Source organism: Myripristis murdjan, chromosome 17 (genome assembly GCF_902150065.1).
Source record: "Myripristis murdjan chromosome 17, fMyrMur1.1, whole genome shotgun sequence".
Lineage (NCBI taxonomy): Eukaryota > Metazoa > Chordata > Actinopteri > Holocentriformes > Holocentridae > Myripristis > Myripristis murdjan.
The window spans coordinates 29,929,878-29,955,234 of NC_043996.1; the positions used below are offsets into that span (position 1 = coordinate 29,929,878).

A 25,357-nucleotide genomic window follows, 5' to 3' on the forward strand; every position below is an offset into this window, starting at 1 on the left:
CCGGTGGGGGAGTGGGTCATGGGTCAGTGCATCGCTGATCGACCTTCCATGCTGATTGGCTGAAAGGGGCACGTCTTGTGTCAATGGCATTGCCTAGAGGGGGCGTGGCTTAGCAGAAACAGGGCCATAACTTCCACCTGTGACTGAAACGTAAGTCTGTAAAATACTTCACAAGCTGCCCAGTATGGCAGCCAGCTTTCCTAACGTGTGTGGGTGTGTGTGCTTCAGAATGTGTGTGTGTGTGTGTGTGTGTGTGTGTGTGTGTGTGTGTGTGTGTGTGTGAGTGAGTGTGTATGAAAACAACAGCTGGAAAAGCAGAGTGGTTCAACATGTGGCCACCAGCCGGCCATGCCAACTGTACAACTGGTAGGGACCGAGAGAGCGAGAGTGAGAGCGAGAGAGTGAGAGAGAGAGAGAGAGAGAGAGAGAGCGCTCTGGGGGAAATCTGTCTACTTTCCTCTTCATACTTACATTAGATTGCTCAGTTACATAATAATATCTGCCTGAATCTGTAGCCACCTGCCTCTTCATCATCATCATCACCATCACACTGTCAGTATCATCTCTATATTTGTCATCTTCATCATCATCACCATCATCATCATCGTCACACAGTCAGTCTGCATGATTCATCTGCTCTCCACAGGGTGTGAGTGAGACAATGGCCGACCTGTCAGTGTGTGGAAACACTCACATTTACAGTCACACTGACGAATCAGGTCAATTATGTCGCTAACACTCTTATGAGCCGTGGGAGGGGTTTACCATACAGGAATTTAGCCATGTTCGCTTGCATTTTGGTTATTTCGCTCATTTAAGTTCATGCTGCCCAATGAGAAGCCAAACACCTTCTAAACAAAGTCACATGACTCACCAGTTTCTCATTTATTGGACGGAGTTTTAGTCTTTCTCACAGGTTAACACATTTTGAATACAAATGTGAGTCAATAGTCCAGTAATTTTAGGCCAAAATTGGGGTCAACCTAGGACAAATTGCAAGAGAAGCAAACTCAACTAATTTTGGATCCTCAGTTTGTCCTGAGTGAGGGAAAAAAGTCCCAAGGAATCCCATTGGTGGAAAGTTTTGAAAATCACCTATATATGACCATATAATACCAAAAAACAGCCTTTTTAACACACAGGTGAAAGGGGTTCAAAATTTTACTTTCACATATCACTAGAAAAATTCACAAGTTGATTACACACACAAAGACAAGAAAAAAAGTCAATTACAAGTTCTTTGAATTATTCTGTTTACACATGCATATCACACATTATCTGATTTGATATGCACTAAATGGAATAAATGCCAGAACAGTTATTTAAACAGTAAATTAAAAGGTTACTATATATATAGTAACCTTGAATTAAAAGGTTACTATATAACAGTGAATTAAAAGTTTACTATATATATAGTAACCTTTTAATTCACTGTTTAAATATCTGTTCTGGCATTTATTCCTTATATTCCTTATTAGCGCATATCAAATCAGATAATGTGTGATATGCATGTGTAAACAGAATAATTCAAAGAACTTGTAATTGACTTTTTTCTTGTCTTTGTGTGTGTAATCAACTTGTGAATTTTTCTAGTGATATCTTAAAGTAAAATTTTGAACCCCTTGCACCTGTTTGTTAAAAAGGGTGTTTTTTGGTATTACATGGTCATATAGAGGTGATTTTCAAAACTTTCCTTGGGACTTTTTTTCCCTCACTCAGGACAAACTGAGGATACAAAATCAGTTGCGTTTGCTTCTCTTGCAATTTGTCCTAGGTTTTTTCATAAAAATGACTGGACTACAAAGCAGATGTAACTTTACTTGCTGTAGCTCCCTCTAACATGATGTCCAGCAAAGAAACATGAACGTCAGTCCACACTTGTTATGCTAGACATTCAAAGCATGAGGAACTGTATCTGTCTCCTTCTACCCATAATCCCTTGTGTTTTGGGATTGTTTTCTGTAGTTGGTTTAGGGTTCTTGCTCCAAACTAGCTTCCCTGTAGTTCTCCTATTTTTTTTTTTTTTTTACTGAAGTTGCATCAGTTCACTGTTGACTTGCCCTGACCTTGCTTTTGTTGCTTTTGCTGTCGAGTTCATGTTTTGTTTTTCCTCTATCAAGAGGGCTGTGACTGTGCGTGGAGACACGTGGTTCAAATAAAGATTCCTCACCCTGCTCCTTGATCTGTCGGATCTGCTTCACCGTCTCTTTGAGGATGGCACATTTGTCCGGCTTGACGTTGAGGTCGTCCATGTCGTTGATGTTGGCGAAGATCAGCTCGGCCAGCTCCTCGATGTACTTGTTCTCCTGCTCCCGGTTCCTCTTCTCGGTGCTCCTCTTAGGGCTGGAGCAGAGATTAAAAAAAAAAAACAAAAAAAAAAAAACATGCTTATCCTCATAATAATTAATGACAAGAAAGGTATGAATGTCTGAGGTGAAGTATCTTGCCATCATGTGGATTGTCCAAAGAATTAAGGGCATCCATTAGATAAGGTGAACAACAATGCTGCAAATATAGTTATGAATGCTGACCTATAATACAGATTACAGCTGAAAAACATCCTCTAATCGCTGAAAGGTTTTGTTTTGTGTGTGTGTGTGTGTGTGTGATTGCTTAGTTTGACTTATTTTGCTGTAGTGTTTCTGTAAATACTGCATGGATGTAACAACACTTTTATTTGACGCATTTTACACGAATATCTGTAACTGCAAGCGCACTGGCCACAATAAAGTCATTCTGATTATGATGTGGGAAAGAGAGAAAAGCAGAGAGGGAAGGCAAAGAGAGACAGAGAGAGAGAGAGAGAGAGAGAGAGAGAGAGACTTTGGTAAGATGAGTCGGGATGCTGCTGTAGGTCGATGCGGAAAAATGCTGCCACAGCACTTTGTGAGACGGCAGTTTATAAAGAACTAACAAGTTGTTGTCCTTTGGGTGTCGCAGAGGATTTATGGAGGTTATAGTGAGGACACGCTGAGGTTATAATGAAGGTGCACTGAAGTTGTACATTAACTGTGCGCATTGAGATTGTGGTGTGGTTGTGTGGAAGATACGCATCATGGTCACAGTGAGGATGTGTTGATATTGAGTTTTCACAATGCATTGAGGTTGTGGCAAGGTGTTTAATTTATGTAACGTGGATAAAATGATGATGTATTGAGGTTAAAGTGGGGATACACTAAGAATGAATATGGCCTATATATATTATATATAAATGGGGTAGTTTTATACTGAGGGTATATTGTGGGTGTATTGACTATCTCTGCTGAGGTTGTGGTGAGGTTGCACAGAAGTTCTGAGGCCGTATTGAAGTTTCAACAAGGATGTCTTGAGGTTACAGTGTAAAAGGCTGTATTAACTGTGTGGCATTACAACAATGAAATTACGACTGTGTATTCATGTAACGATGAGGATAAACTGAGGTTATGATGAGGATTAACGGAGATTATAATGAAATTGTGTTCAGGATAAAATGAGAATGGATGAGGATATAATGAGGATATAATCAGGTTATAATGAGGATGTATACAGGTTATAATGAGGATGTATACAGGTTATAACAATGACGTGTTGAGGTTATAATGAGGATCTGTTCAGGTTGCAGTGACCATGTATATTCAGGTTATGATAAGGCAAGGATAAGGATGAGGATGTATTGAGATTACCATGAGGATGTACTGAATATGCAATATGTACTCAGGATGGAATAAGGATTTATTGAGGTTATAATGAGGGTATTTTTGAGGTTACAATGAGGATGTTTTGAGGTTGTGGTCAGGACACTGGAGTAACAGTGACAGGGGAGATTTAAGTGAGGATGCATTGAAGCTACAGTGAGCATTTATTAAGCATGTAATGAGGTACTGAGCTCATAATGAGGCTGTATTGAGCATGTAATGAGGAGGCACTGAGGTTAGAATGAGGGTGTATTAAATGTGTCTTGAGGATGTGCTGAGGTTATAATGAGGTTACTTCTGAGTTTATAATGGAGGTGTATTGACGTTATAATGAGGATTCCCTGCGGCTGTGTATTGGGTGAGAGTGTAGGGCTTCACCTGGGCCCCAGCAGGTCTGGCTGACAGTCTTTCCTCTTTTCTCCCCCCCTGGGGGGCTCTGGGGTGTTTTCCCCCCCACTACTCATCTTCAGCAAATATCAGCACCTAGAGAGAGAGAGAGAGAGGGAGAGAGAGAGAGAGAGAGTGTCAAGTTTTTGGAATGACACCTTTCAAATTATGATACCAGAGTCCAACAGTAGAAAGTATTTGTGGGCCGACTGGAGCAATGCAAATGTAGATCATTTACCTGAAGTGAACTATCATGGTATTTACGAGCTTCCAGCTGGGTGACATGAGGTTATGAGTAGCACATACATTAGACAGTGAGCGAATTTTACATTGTGCAGACACAATAACACAACGGTGTATTGTATTATTGTATTATACACCGTTTACTGGAAGTGGAAATTCATCCAACTTTTGAACTATCTAGCTTTTAAGTTTTTTTTTTTTTCTTCAAATAAACAGTTAATCAACCGTTTCCTTTAGTTTCACTCTTTCATCAGCAAAATAGTTTCTTGTATGCCATTTGGCGGCTGCTTTTAATTCGACTTTGCCATGTAGAACTAGTGCTACGGCCATTGAACTAAATGGGAAATGGAGCACCTAACCTTGGCAGTGGCAGCGCTTACACGGGACCACAGTTGGGAATTATGTCTGTTTATAAAGACATAATTCCCAAAGAAATGCACAGCCTGCTTTAGTCAAACGGGGTGCGCACATTTCTGTTCTCATTGCTGATAAATACAAACTGCCACTATCGTCTCCCTGCAGGGAATGTGCTGGAAACCCACAAGGAATAGGTGTCAATGTTTACCACAATTAACAGCCATTCCCTCTGGACATGCAGAGAGAATTTTTTTGGCACTGAAGCCGATGCTGTTATACAGTGTGACTTACAGTTCCTGCATCACATACAATACAAACAATCAGCAGGAAGTGCAAAGGTGAGTCACAGCTTTGGCAATATTCAGCTTCATGGTAGAGAGACTTACTTTCTTTTTTTTTTTTTTTTTTCTGAATCAAACTGGGGACTGTAACGGCATGGCCACTTCGACCTGCCACACAAATAAGTAAACTCTTCTCTTTGGATGCACGCAGCTCCAAGGAGTTGTTTGTCCAGCAAACGCCGGTCAACTCTCTGTTTGTCTTTGCAGAGATAAAACAGTGACACGAGCTACGGGCTGAAGAAAAAAGTACTGAGGGTAAAAGCAGAACAAATGTCTTATTATAGAAACCAAAAGAAAAGTGAAACTACCTCGAAATGAAATAATTTGATATTTGTGTCAATAGTTTTATCTAGGTTTGATCCCATCTAGTGAAACTGAAATCCGCTCTCTCCATTGTTGATGGTCGATTAATGATTTTATCATGTAATATGTAGTTTAATTCTGCCTGTCTGTTTCTAAGTTTGCCTAAGTTTCTCAGCTTCCATTTCCATTTAATAAAACAGATTTTAATAGGTTTACACCACATTGGATTTGCTGTAAATATGGCCAATTGGGACAAAAATCAATCATGTCAGCTTCCCAGTGGCTGTAGTCATAATTATAATCATAATTGGGAGGTTATTGTTTTGCTCCGCTGTGTCCTAGTTCATATGAAAGTGTGTCAAGTGAGTGTCAAGTGAGTGTCAAACACGGCATCTAAAGTGCTGATGGTTTCAGCCCAAGGTGATAAAAATAAAAAAACAATCGGGTACATTGGCACTAAAACAATGAAATCCTACTCATGAAAAGTGGATGACATCTCTCACTGTTCATGTGCGGTCAACTTTAAACCATGCACTTCAACGAGGCATTAAAAGAAAAAAAAAAGAAATCAAATTGGAAAGTAACTCCCCAGATCATTTTCCAACCCTTGGCAATTCCAAAGTCGCCGCAGAGTGTTTCTATTATTAGTTTATCTTTCACACACTGATAAACACACATGTGAAATACAGTACGGTGTCGTGAGTTGGTGGCAGCGGCTGGAGGGACAGTCGGCCTTTAAGGCCCTTCAACAGGCCAACGCGTCACCTGACTGTTACGTAACAGCCAGTCTGGAGGCTGATACAGAGCAGATGAAGGGAGGAGAGAGGGATAAGGGAGAGGGGGAAAAGAGGGAGGGGTGTGGTGGAGAGAAAGAGAGAAAGGAGGAGAGTGTAAGGAGGACAGGACGGAGACAGAGGGCAGAGGAAGAAATGGAAGGGACAGAAACAGGGAGAAAGGGAAGGAAAGAAGATGAGAAGATGAGGAGGAGGAGGAGGAGGAGGAGGAGGAGGGTAAATGCAAAGAAGATGCACTAAAGAAAAACAGGAACAAACAGAGGTTTATTGTACGGGAGAGGTTTCTCATACAAACAGCAGGGCGGCAAATTCAAACGATGCAAAAGAAGAGGAGAGGAGGAGGGGGCGACTGAGAGGGTGGAGGAGGGGATGAGCAGAGGTAAAGAAAGGAGGGAGTGGACGGGAGAAAATCTGTGACGGTGAATGAATAATCCGGCCTGAGGAGAAGAGAGGAGGGACGGGAGGAGGAAAAATGAATTTACGCTGTCCCATGTGACTGGAATCTGATTCAGTCGGACATAAAACTTGGCGAGCTTGTCTCTACGACATATTTAAATCTACTCCTCTATCTATTCCTCTATCTATTCTTCTTCCTCCGAGAACTGCAGGCTGACTTAGAGAAACCAAACTATATTCTGAATATTTGGCCCACTAACAACAACAATTTCCCCACATTTTACCTGTCAACTAACCATTTTGCAAATCATTACGGGGGGGGGGGGGGCTAAAGATTTATAATCAAAATGTGGATTTTTGGTTGAAGCAGCCGCCTTGTAATGTTCCTGCTTCTGCGGCGAACAAAGTCCTCAACATTTAGAAACCACAGAACCCGATTTTCCCGATTTCCCCTTGAGGGACAGTATAAAGCAAATTTCTCATTCTGATTCTGCTGAACTGATATGTGGCCGTGTGAAGCAGACATTTTCCCGGGGGCTAGTTTCCCCAGTGGAAACTCACTCTACCACAATTTCAGTGCTGCTGCTTTCAGGAAAACTCACGTGGAGGACTTTATTCTGCTGATGTGAAGAAAATCTGAAGTCTCTGAAAGTTCATTTTCATATCACAGTGGAATGAATGGAAACCAACGGCTGGATCCTCTAATCTTTTTAGGTACCCTTATAGTGCCAACTTTGAAAAAGGCTGTTTTCGTTCATTTTTAAATCGCCCTTTTCATCTATATGTTAGCATGTTATGTCTTGTAAAATACTTAAAACTCATAACTAATGATTTTATTCTTTATTTTTTATTTTTATTCTTTATTTTGTATTTATTTAATCTGGTAATCTGTGGATACTGTTGAAAACTGTGAATTTCCTTCGGGATGAATAAAGTATCTATCTATCTATCTATCTCTATCTATCTAAATTCTCACTGATCAAAGATATCGCTGTCAGCAATCACGTATTATTGACCGCATATTCTGTACGTCTACTACCTGTCAGTGTACTTTTGTGAGGGAATAAAAGCCACGCCACTTCCTGTAAGCCCTCCATGGTTACACCGACTGAAGCGTAACCATGGTAACCCGCGCCAGCCTCGACCGGCATCTGAACGGACGGACCGCGACCGCAGACAGGACGTACCACTTGAGTTCCCTACATCCATCAACCCTCAATAAAAAAATTCCTAAAGTCAGACATCAGCCTGCCTCCGTTTTCGTCGACACGTTTTCATTTGCATTTTTTAACAACATGAAGATTAGGATTATAAAGTTGTCGAATCAAACACAGGACACCCTGACTGTTTGAAACCACAGAGGAGGAGATTCCCCTTGCAGGTTGTTCAAACAGATTTCTTGGCACACAGCAGGCGGCATTGCATTGTGGGTGATCATTACGCTGTGATGCAGGACGGCTGTTTCCCAGAGCAAACATTTGCCATTCAGTTGATGTACAGACAGACTGTTACTGCCATGTTTTACATAGTTATACATCTGTCAGAGGGAATTACTCACTGTTTCAGAAATTAGAAAAAACCCTTCTCAGACGTTACAGACACACAGCTGCGACCGCCTTGCCAAGCGCTGGAGCTGCAAAAGTTTTGATCAGTTCTGTCCACCAATGTCCTTTCAAGACCTTAACCTTTATGATGTGGTGAGTAAACTTAGCGTTCACTGAAAATGAGCAGAGAATGGCCCGCTGGCTCCAAGCCCTCAATTTGTCCACAGTAAGTTTCCTTCTATAAAAAAATCCAGCTTTGACACTTCAGGTCGGTGTTTCCTTTAGACGTTCAGCCTGTTTGATTTGATCAGACTTTTTCAGAACTTGAAAGGAAAGTCTAGAAACACAAAATTAGAGAAAAACGTCCGACAATTTCAAACTCCGAAAGTCAAGTTATTATTTAAATGAGCGCCAGCAACAGAAAGCTACTTTTTCTTGCTTGCGAGGAGGAAGCTGATGTTGACGGTAACATCGTCACAAAAACTCGCAAAGGGTGACCTCACAAGTTGATGAAAGCCTCCTTTGCTGAATGCTGCAGTCTCCACACAAACACACACACACACACACACACACACACAAAGACAGCTGGTGACCTCACAAGCTTGCTCGTTTAAATGTTTCAATCAATGTCAGAATATGGCGCACACACACACACACACACACACACACACACACACACACACACAATGAATTAACACTAATGTAGCCTGCGACAAAAGCCTCCGCCCTGCTCGGCCCGATACTAATGCAATCAGAGGAGCCAAGAGCTTCACAAAGAGAAGCCATTTAAAAACAATTTGAGCTGGGACAGAGGAGGCGAGGCCACAGGGTCAAACCGGCCATTAAGGAATTAAAGCAAAGGATTGATCACAGGCTGCTTAAGTGGGCTCTGTGTCTCCAGCAGGACAACATCAGCCGCCCTTAATTGTCTTTGTTGTGAAGGCCAGCGGCTGCATGGCAGAGGTGTTCAGAGGTGCGTCTTTATTCTGTTCGCTTGCCTTTTTGTAGACTCGATTGACACGATTTTCCCGTAGTTTTCCAGTCCCCCGGCTCCCAAAACTATTTTTCAGCCGAAGCGCTACTGCCGTATAACCACGTGGCGGCGCTGCGGCCCCGAATTCAACCAACAGGGTGATACAGTGGCAGCGCTGCGGCAGAAAATAGTTCATTTTGGAAGCCGACAGCGTCAAGGTTCACCGTTGGGAAGAAATATAATTTCTGAGGTTTAAGTGGTAAATTTATGAGAAAAAAACTCACAAATTTACAGGATTTATTACTTGGTCAAGGAACCACACGGAACCACATCAGAGTTTTTCTCTTGTAAATTTGCGACTTAATAATCTCAGAATTTGAGGGTTTTTTTTCCACATAAATGTATAATTTTAGTCTAGAAAATTCTTACAGTTTTTTTCACAAGATTCACCGCCTCCTCCCACGGCTCTGTCATGTTTTTTCTCCCTACAGTGACCCTAATATGTTGTTGGACAGGAGAGATCGCTGAAAGTGAAACCAAAATGACAGCGTGTTGTTGTGCATCTTTAAGGGCAATTTTTCAGTTTTGTATCGCCGCTCAAAACGGTGTTGTTTTCCTGTTTGAATCTATTGCATTCCTGTTGGAGCAGCACACTCCCGGCGAAGCTCTCATTCTTGTGACAGGGAAGGAGTTAATGGACCAAAGGTTGTGACAGAAAAGTTGCTTGTTTAAATCCCCAAAGCGGTGGTGAAGGTGGATCGGTAACCACAAAATGCCCAGCTGCTGAAATGTCATGCATATTCTTGACAGAGAAAATATTAATCATTTTCAATTATCATTAAATGTTTCTAAAACCAGTGAATCTTGACTTTAAAAGCCTTTTCCCGAACAAAGGTTTTGTTATATGTACAAAATGAGAATTGTGAGTTGTCAATCGCCCAACAAAAATGGCACTGTAAAGCGTTTTTATTTTCTTAACGTTGCTGCTTCCACCAGTGGGTCCATCTTTACGAACACCAGATTTGTTTTAAAATTCTGGTCAACATCTCGAGGATACTGAAATTTCAAGGACACCAAACACATCATGTGACTTATAGGGGAAATGTGTATGAAATGACACATACAGCAGCTATATCTACTGTGTATGAGGTGTTGTAGCTTCAATAAAGTGAAGAAACAAAGTGATACAGAATATTGTTCTGAGTTGTACAGTTTAGAAAAAAAAGTCTTTCTAACTTTGAATCTTCCTCAGGGGAAATCAAAGGGCAAAGGGTTAAAAGGTACCGATATCTGTGATAGCTGTTTTACGATTGATTCACTGAGCGACGGCGTCACTTATTTCCAAATCCAAATCAAACATTACATTTAAAAGAACAATTAAAGCCAGTTTGTTAGGTAAATATAATCAAATATGTTAGTTATGTTTGATTGTCATTCCCATATAAATATCTTTTTTGTTGTTGTTTGAATGGTATTAACTGAATTGTAACTTGGGAACTAAAAAGGAATCTGACTGTCGGGGTTGGCCGGCAGCTATTTTATTTTATTTCTAGTTTATTTTGTTGTTGTTTTTTAAATTATGTTTTTTTGTAAATGGATTTCTTGGGATAAAGGGGCAGATTAAATAAGATTATTCTTCTTTCTGCTCCCTTTCATTCAAGATCTGGGAATGTTTGTACTTATATTAAATTGTTCTTTTCTTTTATAAATGAATGAAATAAAGAATGAATAATAATAATTTCTAAACGGAGGATGCTTCATCGTTTTGTGAAGTCTCTCTGGCCGGTGCCTTCCTCGCTGAGCAGGCCTGGTGCTTCCTGGCATGTTACATGTGATGGGGGAGCAGGGAGGTGTTGGATTACAGACAAATGTAGGTCAGGTTGGGAGGCAGAGACGGCAAAAAGGTGGGAAAATGATCTCTTGTCTTACAGCCTGGATGTAACCTACTCCTCAGCCTTTTTTTTTTTTAATATATAACCTGCGACATCACTGTTAAAATTATTTCCTTACATTATTATTTTATTCATAATTGTTTTTATGCTCGTTCTGCTGTGTTCGTGCCACTGTTTTGACATTTGCCTTCTTTGTTGGTGGCTGGAAACACTGGCAACAACATAAGATCCACTTTATTTTGGCAGGAACTTTGTATTCTCTTTCCTGCTGCACAGGAAGTGATGCAGTTTATATTTATGGTTTGTTTGGAATAAAAAAACTGGGTTGTTAGCAGGCAAAAAGACCAAACTCCATCAAGAGGAAATCCAAGGAGAAAACACGTCGCAACAGAGCACTGGTCACCATGACAGTGCATTAGGGCCACTGTATGGAAAAAAAAAAATTAAAATAAAAGAAATCTTGCACCTAAGTGTCCTTTAATGTCCGTCATCAGTACCACATCCTCCTCTGCCTCCCAGTTATCCATCAGGTTTCTTTTATTAATTTAGCAGCTTGGAGTTTAATTAGAGAAATATAGACAAAATGAACCCTAAAATGAAAGTTTTGTCATCATCAGCTGAGAGACTAAAGTGAGGAGAGTCGGATGATGGTGGCGACTCGGTGAGGAGCGCAGAGCTTTCTTGTCCTGTGTTTTGAAGAGAAACATGTAATATCTGGAGTGTTTACACAAAAATGCTTCCCAATAAAAAACTAATTATCCAAAAGGAAAAGCCTTATGAAAAAGGTGTGGGTTCATGAGGCCAGAGAGCGGTCGACTGGGTCACTTTACAACAACGAATGCTTATTTTATTAGAACAAAAATAAGTGCTAGTAAAATAACCCACTTCCATAATCAATGCTGAAAGCCTCCTTTTGGGTGTGATGGTGATAGGAAGCGTCATATCAGGCTGCCATTATCAGACAGCTTCCGCCAACACCAGAGTCTGGCTCCCTGGTCGCTCAGCTGGTAGAGCGTGAACCTCGTGTTACAGCTGAGGCCTGATCGCAGTCGAGTCCCGGGTTCGAATCCGACCTCAGGCCCTTTGCTGCATGTCGTCCCTTCTCTCTCTCTCTCCCCTGCCTTTCCTGTCTCTCTCGCTACTGTGACTCAAACACAGCAGAAATTAAAAAACAAACAAACAAACAAACAAAAAAATCTTGCCTGAACCACGGTGGCTACGTCTCCTCATTTTGCAGAGAACAATGGATTTTATAAGAACGATGAAAAACAAAATTTACGCAAAACCCAAACAAGGATTGTGCAGAATACCACCTCGAGGAGCACTGTGTGGAGCTGAGTTTTTAGAGTCAGCTGTGGTGCAGGGAATAAAACCCTGTTGAAGAGGCGGTTCAAAGTAAATAACCCCCCCGACACACAACATTAGCAGTGTGCTGAGTTATTTCTGCAAACGTTTCAGTCAATAAAATCTAAATCTACCATATTTTATTGAAGAAAACGTTGACCGAAATACATCAGTGCACTGGAAAGATAATCCCACTTGTTTCTGACGCAGTTTCACTCGTTTCAGGAATTTTTCTGGGAGCAAGTAAGTAAATGTGTTGAAACAAAGCAGAAAGAAAATGACACTGGATTTAAGAAATAATTCTGATGAGCGCTGGAAACAAGTGGGATTATCATAAAAGTGGGATTTTTTTTACCTTGTCTGAGCAAAAACAAGATTAGAGACGAAATGACTTGATTGGTATTTTTTTTTTTTTTTTTTGCAGTGTGGTAATACTGTGTGTCTGGGAATATTAAATTTATATATTTTTAACCATGCAGATTCAGCCATCAGTGCTCCTGCTTACTCAGCTGTTTTTTTCCCCTTTTCAGTGCAATTTTACATACTGCACCTTTAATGTAACTCGACCGCCAGGCAGCTGGTTTGCCAGTGGTGGAGGTGTGTGTGTGTGTGTGTGTGAGTGTGTGTAAGCCAGTGAACACTCCCATCACACAAAAACATGAAGAATTAATGTCCTGCTTTGTCTGGGTTTTAAAAACTAGTTTCTCTAATGTGACATATGCACGGTTGTTGCATTGTTTGTGTGTGTGTGCGTGTGTGTACATCTCAGCTGTTGGGCTCCACGGTGACGGTGCCGTGAGCCGCTGTAGCTCACCGCTAACTGACCGCCTGTTGCCGGGGACGACGGGCATGTTGTTTATCTAACTGGATCTCCATGTCTGGACGGCGCGGACGGACGACAACATCCATTCTGCGTCCAGTCTTAGTGACTGGGAGGACAGATATCTGTATTTGTGCAGCTCTTAGCTTAACAAAGTTACACAGAGCTTCAGCTAAACAAACATATGGAAATGCACTCATGCACTGTAACCGCCAGAGGCTCACAGAGCGGTCTAGACACCCAGCGAATAAATTATCTAACCTACCACAGCATTATAACAGTTCTCCATGAAATAAAGTCTTGATTCGGCACAAAAAGGTGAACAAAACTCAACAACATAAAAACTTAACAAGATGTTTCCTGGCAAGATTACTTAAAAGATGAGAGATCCACAAAAAAACATCCACTTTTTAAACAAAAAGTGAACCACTTTAAAGAAATGATGATGGTTTTAAAACAGCAGCAGACAGACAAAAACTCGTTTTTGACAAAATGAGAACATGATCAGCCGCACTTCAGAGATAATGGTCTGTATCTCCAAAATGTCCATCGGCCTTGCTTTTAGCTTGAACAAAAGTACAATTTTGAGTTTATTAAGCAGGTTGTGAGAGGCTTTCATAAGCAACAAGAGATTAAGAAACACCTCAACCCAAAAAGGAGCATGCAATGTGAATGCAAAACAGAATCGAAGGCACGTGGATTTCACATCGAAACAGCCGATATTTACAGTTTTGACGAGGAACTCTGCGGATGTATCTCACGGGGTTCCCTTCAACATCCCTCAAAGTTTGTGGATTTGAGAGAAATAAAGTAAGGTCGTACAGGTTCTTGATGAGTGATGGCCTTGAAAATGATTATTTTCTAATTAGAGGACATATCCTATCATAAAACATGCCACTTTTGAGTCACTTTTGAGTTAACAGTCAAGTGAGCGCGGGAAGCCTTATTTCACAGAAGCAACAGCTGGTGTCTGGCTAACAGGCATTGATAAACTTTGATAATCGATGTTTAAAACGGTTCAGTGTCGAATGTTTCCGTCAGAGGACGAGAGAGGAGACGTGCGACTGCGGCGTTCAGGCCTCAGAAGGACCAAACAAACATCAGGGGCTTTCAGCCGGGGCGAGCCACGACTTGGCAGCAGCCTAAAGCAATCAACTCCACGAGACGACGAACGAGTGCTGGAGCCGGCCATCATCAGGGCCCCGAACCAACCCCCTCAACACACACACACACACACACACACACACACACACACACACACACGGTTAAATTGAATAACAGCTCCATCCGGTCCCTGGAGTCCTGACTGCTCCATCCTGGGTCCAGTAGATGATAATATAATGCACAAAAATCCGGGGGCATTTGAACGTTAATCCTAGATCCGATCAGATTATGTGAAAAAATATGATAGATATGAGAAATCAGTCGAGATGACATCTGCAGGACTCAAACTTTGAGCAACATTAGACGGTAGTTCAAGATTTTGGCATTGGCCGAATTAGAAAAAAAAGGATCCATCTCAGCTGTTTGTGCTTCAAGATTTCAAAACCTCTTTTGTCTTTCAACAGGCAAAACTCCTCTCCCTGCCTCACATTTTATAAAGTAAAACTATTATCAAACTATGCATATTGACACATAGCAATGCCCGTTATGGCCACCAATTTAAAGTCATCACAGAGGCACTTTAGGGTCAAAAATGTCACATTTACAGCTGAGGATTTCTACTAATTTTAGGACATTCTTTCAAGAAATCTGATGACCATATGAGTGACCTGATGACCTTCTTGCAGAGCTTGGAGAAATATTTCACTTAACTTTACAAAACAAGTTTTTTTGGCATTCAATTCACATCAAGACAACCAAGGAAAAAAAAAAAAAAGCACCAAGAGATGATAGCTTACAATATGGACTTTGTCCTGAAGGTGCAGAACTAGAAGCACCGAGTACCAGAAGTTTAATTCCTAAGCAGACAGGAATAGATGCCCCTAAAAATGCTGCTTCCTCTGTCTTTCTTTTTTTTTTCTTTTTTTTTTTTTTGTATATTTATGTGTTGACGCTGCCAAACAAAATTCCCTCTTGTGGGATAGTAAAGGTCTTCTACGTCTAAAGAACTAAAATCCTCAGCCTGGATTGAAACTCCTGCGATTTGCCGATCTGCCTCTTTGCACCTCATGAACCAAGACGAAACTCCTGTATATTTACTGCTTTCTTGGTGGTAAATACAGAAACTTCAGGCTGCCAGACTCTTAACCTCTGACCTTCAGCTCCAAGCCCGTCTCGTCCAACCTGTGGTTTCAAATGCAGCAACTTTTTCAGCCGTATACCGGAAACCTTCTCCGCTCTGAGCACTGAGAACCTGTTTCCTTCCACAAGGCAAACCCTCTGCTTCCCAATTCCAACTCTGTGGCTCTCAGTGTGTGTGTGTGTGTGTGTGTGTGTGTGTGTGTGTGTGTGTGTGTGTGTGTGTGTAACTATTCTCCCCAAGGGCTTTGGCTTGGCTGTGAATGCCAATGAGTTCTTAGTGAACTTTGCAGGGTAAATAAGGCCTCAAAAAAGGATCTGACTTGAAGATATTCTATGCACATCCTCCAATATACATACATATCTGTGTGTGCATGTGTCTGTGTGTGTGTCTGTGTGTCTGTGTGTGTCTGCGTGCACATGCTCAGCCCTCTGAAAGCCACATATACCATCAACTGAAACTCAACCTGCAATCTCCAGAAGAGCAGCAGCCTAAAATGCATTATTTAAGACGCCCTGTTGTATTATCTGCGTCAAACAGGACCAAGCACTCGGATGGAACGTGACCGGGAATCTGCCTTAACACGACGATAACACGCTAACATGCTGGATACATGCTAACATGCTAAGAGTGAGGCTTAGGTCGCTGTCAACGTCCTGCAGAAGTCAAAATGGCACTTTATCACTGTCTTCCACTCACTGTGGACCAGAAGGAGCCGCTTGGGTTAGAGCAGTATGTCTGTCCGATATTGATGGTTTATCAAAAATCAGACAGTGCTGCATCAACACCGCTTGTCCACTTGTCATCACATTTACTCACGTCACTGTAACTGAGTAGCTTTTTGTGCTCATACTTTTCTAAGTATTTTTGAAAGTCATTGATTTTACTTTTACTTCAGTACATTTTTTTGCTTGACCTTTGTCCTTCACTGCATTTTAAATCAGATCCTTTACAGAGAACAAATGATCAATGACAGATTGTGGAACCTTTCACATTAAAAGCTCAGCCAGCAAAGATGGGACTACATTTAGACTACAAAAAATACAAAATAAGTGTAGGGAGTCCACAGGGTCCTCACTTCAGTTGAGTGTAATGCCCCTTTAAAAGCATGTAGTGTGCAGTGTGTTCTCTCCTCCTTTTCTAACTGCATGGAAAAGATCCCAGCTAACACAGTTACTGTTTGGAAAAAGGAGCTCAGTCACTTTTACTGCCAGGACATTTGACATGAGACACTTTGGACTTTTACTGCAGGACATTTTTACTGCACTACTTCTACTTCTACTGCAGTCACATACCAGCAGAGGAACAGTACTTCTACTTCTACTGCAGTCACATACCAGCAGAGGAACAGTACTTCTACTTCTACTGCAGTCACATACCAGCAGAGGAACAGTACTTCTACTTCTACTGCAGTCACATACCAGCAGAGGGACAGTACTTCTACTTCTACTGCAGTCAAATACCAGCAGAGGAAGAGTACTCCTACTTCTTCTGCAGTCAGATACCAGCAGAGGAACAGTACTTCTACTTCTACTGCAGTCAGATATCAGCAGAGGAACAGTACTTCTACTGCAGTCAAATACCAGGAACAGTACTTCTACTGGAGTTTTAACTTGTTGTACTCTTTTTTTGTTTCATTAAAAGCCTAAAGGCAGCCGAGGCGGCGGGTGTGATTAACTTTTGGTGAATATCGTGTAGAACTGGTTTAGCCTGACAGTTCCATAGTGCTGGCAGAGGTATGCACTCTACTTAAAAACTCTCTAGTTGTCATTATAATTATTAATCTGAAACTATCACCGTCATAAAACCATGTTAGTCAAACTGTAGAGCTCCACCTATTTCTATGACAGCTATAGCAGCTGAGCATGATATGGTGTTTTGAGGTCGATGCCTGATATCTTCCCCCATAATTATGGATACTGTGACATGATACCAATATTTGTTTTTGTAAGAATTATGGTAGAAATGCACATACAAAATAGGTTAAGCTTTTCCAGGCCGCGCTGTCTTACGATATTTTTTCCCAAACAAAAGACTATGTTGGTTTTACCTCGTGTCTAATTTTACAGTTGCGTTTAAGTGAAACAGTCCTTGAAAAAAGGTCACACAAGTGAAAGTTTCACAATCAGCCTTTGACAGTAATAATAATATTAGACAGACACCAATATTGCTTTTTAAAGCTGATATTGACTGATATCAGTAGTCTGAAATATTGCTCCATCCCTTCTGATACATACTGGAAGTTGAACTTGATGTCGTTTCCATCAGTGTTTACTTTTTTTCATACCAGTATACAGAGCGACAGTATAGCCATGAACAGTACTGTTTAATGGTATTATGGCTATTGTTCCAGGCAAGATCAGCCAATCCCTGAAAAGAAACTGAGCAGAATTATTTTTTCCAACACCAACACAAAGTTTAACGTCTAAAATGTTAATGGTTTTGATCATAGGCGGAGTTTGAAATTTGCGCTGGGGGGGGCAAACATTTTTTTTATTATTATTTTATTTATTACAATACCAAACATAATGTAATTCAGATTTATTTCTGAAAATAATCTTATTGCATTGCATTGCTTAAATGTTTATAGATATGTATACAGGAAAAAAAAATATTGGACCTATTTTTGACTCAATGTAGTGACACATGTAGTGACACATTTCATAATTTCCATGTAAACTACATCAGCACAGAAAACAGGGTAAACTGTCACAGCTGGAGCAGCTTTTCCTCACACAGAGGGTTTGATGGCGGCTTGGTGTGAAATAATTGTTTGGTTGACCAGTTTGGGTGGACTGGGGATCCAGCTCCAGACAGTGTCAACTGTTTGATACTGTTGTGATATTTTCAGCTGCAACCCCGCCTGCAGCTCTATCTATTCCAATTCTTCTGTTTTTTCTTGTTTTTAATCCGCACATTTACATCATCCTAATGGAATTTTCACTTGCAGGAAACAGTCGGTGAGAAGTCTTAGCTGTTCCTAAAACTCGGACTGAATTCAGGTTTCCGCGGTGGTGCCATACAACTGAAACTGGGGGTTATCATGACAACAAGACGGCGTCTCTCTGCCGTCGTCTGCGTGGCTATACCAACTTGCTTTTTACTGAGTCTTTGTCAAAGTTTCCTTTTCACTTCTGACACCGGTGTGCTGGAATGGAAAGCAAACGCCTTTCTGTGTGCTGTGAAGTGACTCCTCGTAAAGTCCAAGCTGTACACATTCCCCATTTCAACCTCAAGGCCTTTATTAGCTAACCACCACCCCCGCAATGATATCTCTCTCTCACGCACACACACACACACACACACACACACACACACACACACACATGCACACTAATTTGGCATGTAAATATGGACACAATGACCTTGATGATTGTGATACTCTTTGCTGGAATTTGATCAGAAAGAGTCTGCTTTTTTTTTTTTTTTTTTTTTTTCCACACAGGAAGCCCTTTGAATAACTTTTACTACGAACCAGGATACTAAAAGCTGTCAAAGGTCCGCAAGCCAAAAGAGAACTGGTCCTATCCAAATTTGGATTTAGATCAGAGGTCACAAACCTAGGCACTATCCTCGATTCAGACTTGAATTATAAACCGCACATTAACAAGGTGACCAAAGGAGCTTTCTTTCATTTGAGGAATATTGCAAAGTTATAGCTGTTCTGATCCCAAAGAGATGCTGAAAAACTGGTTCATGCATTCATCGATAAACTGCAGTTAATTCAGAACTCTGCTGCCAGACTTTAAACTAGAGCAAGACAGAGAAAGCAGATCAGCCCAGTTTCAGAGAACCTGCCCAGGCTCCCTGTGTCTTTTACGATTGATTTTAAAGTTCCTCTACTTGTTTAAAGGCTCTCAGTGGGTTAGCACCGGCCTACATCACTAATTCTTTGTTATTTTATAATCCTTTTTTTAAAATACAAACTGTCACATAAATAAGAGAATCGTCAGCGAAGCCTTTTTTTTTTTTTTTTTTTTTTTTTAAACTACACTCCAGAATTAAGAAATTCCCTCCCCAAGGCTATGAGAGATGCAGGCTCTGTGAGCGTTTTCAAACCTCAGCTGAAAACTTATTTAGTCAAAAACTGCAGTGCTTTTTTGTTTTATTCTTTGATGCTGTTCTTTTAGATATTTTATTGTTTTTCTATCCTCATTTGTTCTTTTATTTTTATGTCTACCTTTGTTTCTACATATCTTACTGTTTCTGTAACTTAATTTGTTTTATCTCCTATCTCTTATATATATGTCTTATTGACATTCGTTTTACTGCCTCTACTGTTTGTTTTTCAATTGACTGCTTGGTTTTATCGTACAGTATTTGCACTTGTTTTAAATTTGCTTGTTTTGTTTTTTTACTTCATTGTAAAGCACTTTGAGCTATGCCCCCTGTCTGAAAAGTGCTATATACATAAAGCATTATCATTATTATTATAATGTAACACTCCCTTAGCTAATAAACTCAAAGAAGTGCCAGTGTAAAACCTGGTCTGGATGAGATAAGCAGGTGTTTCCTTCCAATGCAGCTGTTTGGGTGAACTAAACAATTACAGCTCTGTAATGCTCCAGTGTCATCAGTCAATCAGCGCTCAGTCACTGCTTCATCATGATAAAAAGGTGAACGCCATACATTCTTGCTCCATTGCATTATTTTTAATTATCCAACACTGACTCGGTTTGCATCTCTTTCAAGAACAGATTTCTTTCTTTTTTAAAAAATCTTATTATCTTAGTTTTCCAACAGCCAGCACCCCGAAAGAAATGGTGTGTGTTTGATCTCCTCATTTAAGACCACAATTCATCCACATCTCAGCCATAAATTTCTGATCTCATCATCATCATCACCATCATCATCATCATCATCATCATCACCACCATCATCATCACCATCATCATCACCATCATCATCATCATCATCATCATCTTCATCATCTTCATCATTGTCATCTTCAGTAATAAATCAGTGGTTCTCAAACTGGGGTCCAGGGCCCCTGGTTGAAATCCTTCAGGCAGGGTCAAAGGGTTCTTCAGCTAAATGAGGACTATTATAATGTCACCACAATGTATTTAACTAGAAATGATCTCATTTAGACAGAAGTATAAATTATTATTATTATTAATGTTATCATAGGTTTAACTTTCATTATTATTATCTCTCAGGTCAGTGATCCATATCCAGGTCATGAAGCTTTTCCATTTGCTGCTTCAAACACTCAGTGGCTAGTAACTCTTTGCTGCTGCACAGGAAGTGATGTGTTTTATGTTTTTTTCTGGTTTTATTTTGAAATAAACAGAAGAAAAGGAAGAACTTAGCATGAGCAGCGATAGCAACCATGGCTGCGCTTTCAATGAAAAAAAAAAAAAAAAAAAAAAAAAAACAGATCCCACACTAGAACAGCAGTCACTTAAAAAACCAAAGACTGCACATAAAAACATGATTCTCCAAAGTCCAAATCAAAGTCCCACCCCCACTGTTTGTTTGACAGGTGATCCATGAGAAGTGCAGCTCAGAAACCCCACAGCCACGAGTGCCAAACACATGAAAGACAAGGATTCAGAGGTATACCACCTTAAATAATACCACCTTAAATAAACTCGCTTGCAGGCTGCTCAGCCTGCAGCAGCTCCATACTCCGCATGTGCAGCTCCATGTAACGCAAGAGACAATCGATTATGGGCCAGAATCAATATGATTGAACATGCCTACCCGGATGCTTATTTACTCAATTGTAAGAGCAGACACACAGACACAAACACACACACACACACACACACACACACACACACAGGCACATGAATGCACACATTAAAAACCAACACTCACCCACATGTGCACACATGCAAGACTAACACTCTCTGACACACTCACACACACACACACTCACACACACCAAACAGTATCCCACATGTGCACTCATTTGCACATGTAGGACTAATTTAGAGCTAATTCTCTCTCTTACTCTCACACACGCACACACACACAGACACACAGCCACACACTCACACACTCTAATGTAGAGCAAATTTAATTGTTGCCTCGCAGCCACATTCAAACACTGAAAATAAGTCGAACGCATGGACCCAGACAGCCAGTTCATACAAACATGAAGGAAAAACTGCCCGGTGGTGCTGGTGCAGAAACGCCTCGACGACTAACACAGCAGTAACACACGCTGTCACACACACACACACACACTGCTGGACTTCACATGCAGTGTGAGAGACATGTTCTGGGCCGCAGACTGGCGGATCGTGTCCAGCGATTAAAGCTCAAGACCGCTGAATACGCAAAAACGCCCCGACGTGCATGCATGGAAAAAACCCAGCCAGAACGTCAGGGCGAACTCTACAGGCTGCGACGCACAGAGGCTCTTGAGTACGACAGAGAGAGAGAGAGAGAGAGAGAGAGAGAGAGAGAGGCTTTGTGTCCTGACAGTGACACCTCGCTCGCTCATGCCCTGTATACCAAGCTTGAAATCTCCTGCAGTAAAACCCGAGGGCTGCCCCAACACAGAATTTCCTCAGCTGCTCGACATGACAATCCAACTAATTATTGTTTGTTTTCTTCATATTTCATAGACTTTCTGGCAATCAGTTAATGCAAGCAGGGAAGTCATATTGACATTAAAGGAATAGTCCAATGTTTTGGCCAAATCCCCAAGTTTTTCCCGACTTGACCAGCCTGAGACTGGATGTTGGACACCATTTTCACCTCTTTTTCCTATGGGTAGCATTTCTTGTTAGCTTAGCACAAAGACTTGAAGTCTATGAGTTTTTAGCCTGGCTCTGTCAAACTGAAAAAAACAAACCTCATCTGTACATCTGTGAAGCTGTCTGATTTACACAGGGGATCATGTGAATGTGAAATACACATCTTGGAATTTCATAAACTTGCACAATCAGGTTTTCAATTCTTTCCCCAATTCCCACAATTTTCGATCAGTAAATAAAACCATACCCTGCAATACACTTATAGGTTTGATATTAATGCGCAATGCAATCTGATCGATCAGTAAAATCAGCAGGTCAGATCAGAGGATGAAACGGTGACACGGCTTACACGACGTGACACAAAGTGAAAGCAAAAACAAGCAGACCGCGCTTCACAGAGTTTCACGGCGGCCTACTGGCCTAGAGGTCAAAGTTCACCCTCAACTCCACTGATTGACTTATCTGCAACAGCAGCCAGCGTCAGCGTGGAAATCAACACACAATCAGCGCCGAGCTACACCGTAACACTCCTCACGGGCCGTCTTCACTACCACCTCGGTGAACACAGGGAGGATTTCTCTCCATCAAGCTGAAACACAGACTGGCCAAAACAGACTGGCCAATAAAAACTTGTCAGTGTGGAGGATCCAGTCTGAAAACAGTGTCGACACCAGAGATTTCTGTTACCCAACATCCTTTAAACCAGTGATTCTGTATTGTAAATTGGCAGATTAATGAGCAACACTTTGAAACCTATGAACAGAAATCATGATTCTTACACATTCTCTCATCGAGCTAAATTCCAGTCAGTGAAATTAAAATATTCCCCATTTTTTTTCTTGGGACCCTCTGCCCCCCCTCTCAAGGACCCACCGGGGGTCCCAGCACTCATGGTTGAGAACCGCTGCTTTAAATGGACTAAAGCTGCTTTCGCTATGAGTCATCTTGTGAAAGGAGTCAAAACGAAAAGAAACTGCTGGGTCACCTGTTCGTTTTTTACAGGAGGGTTTAGAGCGGCAGGACCCGTGGGAGTGAGAGCGCTGGGACGTCCACAGTGATACGATCGCTTTCACACGGCAACACACACACGGCGCGCTGACGACACGCCTCCGCCGACCGACACACACCGGGAAACATCAGCCTGCAGACTTTACAGCGACTGAAAACTGCTCAGTTACTCTGGCTTTTGCTTAAACCCTCTTGCACCCCTGATAATAAAACTAAGACGACTGCTATCTGAAGTAAGGTGAAGAATTTTTACTGTGTGTGTGTGTGTGTGTGTGTGTGTGAGACACCAGCCCATTATAACCCACCCCAAAACCACAGTAATACATGACAGCTCAAAGTCCAATGTCTGACTAAGACAGTTACGCACACTGGGACTATTTCACCTCATCATCACACATATTATATATTATATTTCCCTACAATTTATAATGTAAATGCCACATTATTTACCCTAATTAGTGCATTATAACAAAACAAAACATTGCAAATTCAATAATTGTGTAATTGTGTCTAATTATGTATAAAATATAATGTAAATATAAATAATAAAATGTAATAGAAAATCAGTATGTACAGCATTAATGCAGCACTGTATATATCTTTATATAACAATAAGAAGAAAACTGATAGAATAGAGAAAAGAGCAAAGCAGAACAAAACTGAACAGAATAGAATAGAGCAAAATAGAATAGCATAGCATAGAATAGAATAGAAAACACAATAGATCACAGGTAATTTACTTTTCTATGTGGACTTACCACTGCTGGGGCTAAACCAATCCATAACCAGTCCAGAGGAGGACGACCACCTCATGCCGGCTGAGTGGACGCACTGGGTTTCCAAACACACACGCACACACACACACACTCTCTCTCTCTCTCAATGCAACACATACACACTCACACAACACACACATAGATTTGTTTTTTTGCCCTCTCTTCCCTGTGAGATTACCTCCCTGTGTGTCATCTGCGCCTAATGACAGCTGACAAACTACATGTTGCAAATCCTCTCTCTCTCTCTCTCTCTCTCTATCTGTCCCCTCCCCCAACACACACACACACACACACACACACATACACACACACACGCGCCTCCCTATCTCCACCCACAACACACACACACACACACTCCTCCCTCCTCTTAGCCAGTGGGTAGAGGAAAAAAAAAACTAACACTTACCCTATCTCTCTGTCTCTCTCTCTCTCTCTCTCTCTGGCACACACACACGCACGCACACACACACACACACACACACACACACACACACACACACACACACACGGAGGCAGCCCTTACTGTCTGTTGAATTATTTGCATAACCACATGTTTTAATTTTGGCACTTACATTGGCTATTGAAGCATACATGATTTCACACAGAGTAACAGTTATTACAGACACTGTTTATTATCCGTTGCGGTGTAATGCATCATTTCAAACTAAACATAAATGCATCGATACGTATCAATATGTATCAATACGTCTGAAGGTGGAAACTGTCTTGGACACTGTTCTGCAGAATCCGATCAGCTTCCAGAACGCGGCGGCTTCACCTCCTTTAAGTAACTCTCGTGTTTTGGAGGAAGACGGTGCAACTAGGGTGACGGATTTTAATTTTTTTTAAGACATTTGAAGCCTTCCTTTTTTTTTTTTTTTTCAAAGACTTTATGAGACTTTCAAGGCCCGTGGGAACCCTGTGATAATCAGTCGCCGAGGGTCAGAACTGAGAGAGAGAGAGAGAGAGAGAGGGAAAGAGATTTCAGCATTTCTATCACAGTTTGTGACAATATTACTGTACAGTCAGCACTCACATTGGCCTTTTTCTTTTTTTTTTTCTGCTTGTGTGATAATAGCCCTCACTGTTAGTCATATGACACCAAAACAAGGAAGGGAGGGAGAGAGAGAGAGAGAGAGAGAGAGAGAGAGAGAGAGAGAGAGAGAGAGAGAGAGAGAGAGAGAGAGAGAGAAGAGCGTTGGTATTAAAATGACAAGAGCAGTGAGTGCTGGTGGAGGCAGCTGTGCTTCACAGGCCAGCCAACGTGCTGGAGTGTACACACACACACACACACACACACACACACACACACACACACAGAGCCAGCACTCCCCCCCCATGTGCACATTCACACGCACAAGTGACCAAACTCTGTTGTGCGCACACACACACACACACACATACAGTAACACACACGATTGCACAAGAAAGCTTCTCTCTCTGTCTCTCTCTCTCTCTCTCTCTCTCACACACACACACACACACACACACACACACCATCCTTTTCTTTCACTTTCCACACTGTTATGTCAGCATGCCGACATTTGCTCCCC

At 41.3% G+C, this 25,357-nt stretch overlaps 1 protein-coding gene across 3 annotated transcripts in view; it reads right to left on the reverse strand.

Annotated features, from left to right (window-relative positions):
- Positions 1 to 25,357, reverse strand: part of LOC115375708 (nuclear receptor coactivator 2-like) — a 78,125-nt gene that overhangs the window by 37,244 nt on the left and 15,524 nt on the right. For 2 of the 3 annotated variants that reach the window (XM_030075233.1, XM_030075231.1), the window contains exons 1-3: positions 23,787 to 24,007; positions 4,053 to 4,157; positions 2,171 to 2,343 (exon numbers count right to left, since the gene is read on the reverse strand). In XM_030075233.1, the coding sequence (XP_029931093.1) occupies positions 2,171 to 2,343; positions 4,053 to 4,138 (259 nt within the window). In that variant the 5' untranslated portion in view covers positions 4,139 to 4,157; positions 23,787 to 24,007. Of the gene's footprint in view, positions 1 to 2,170; positions 2,344 to 4,052; positions 4,158 to 23,786; positions 24,008 to 25,357 lie in introns of those variants that run through there. The other variant, XM_030075232.1, reaches the window with a different exon arrangement.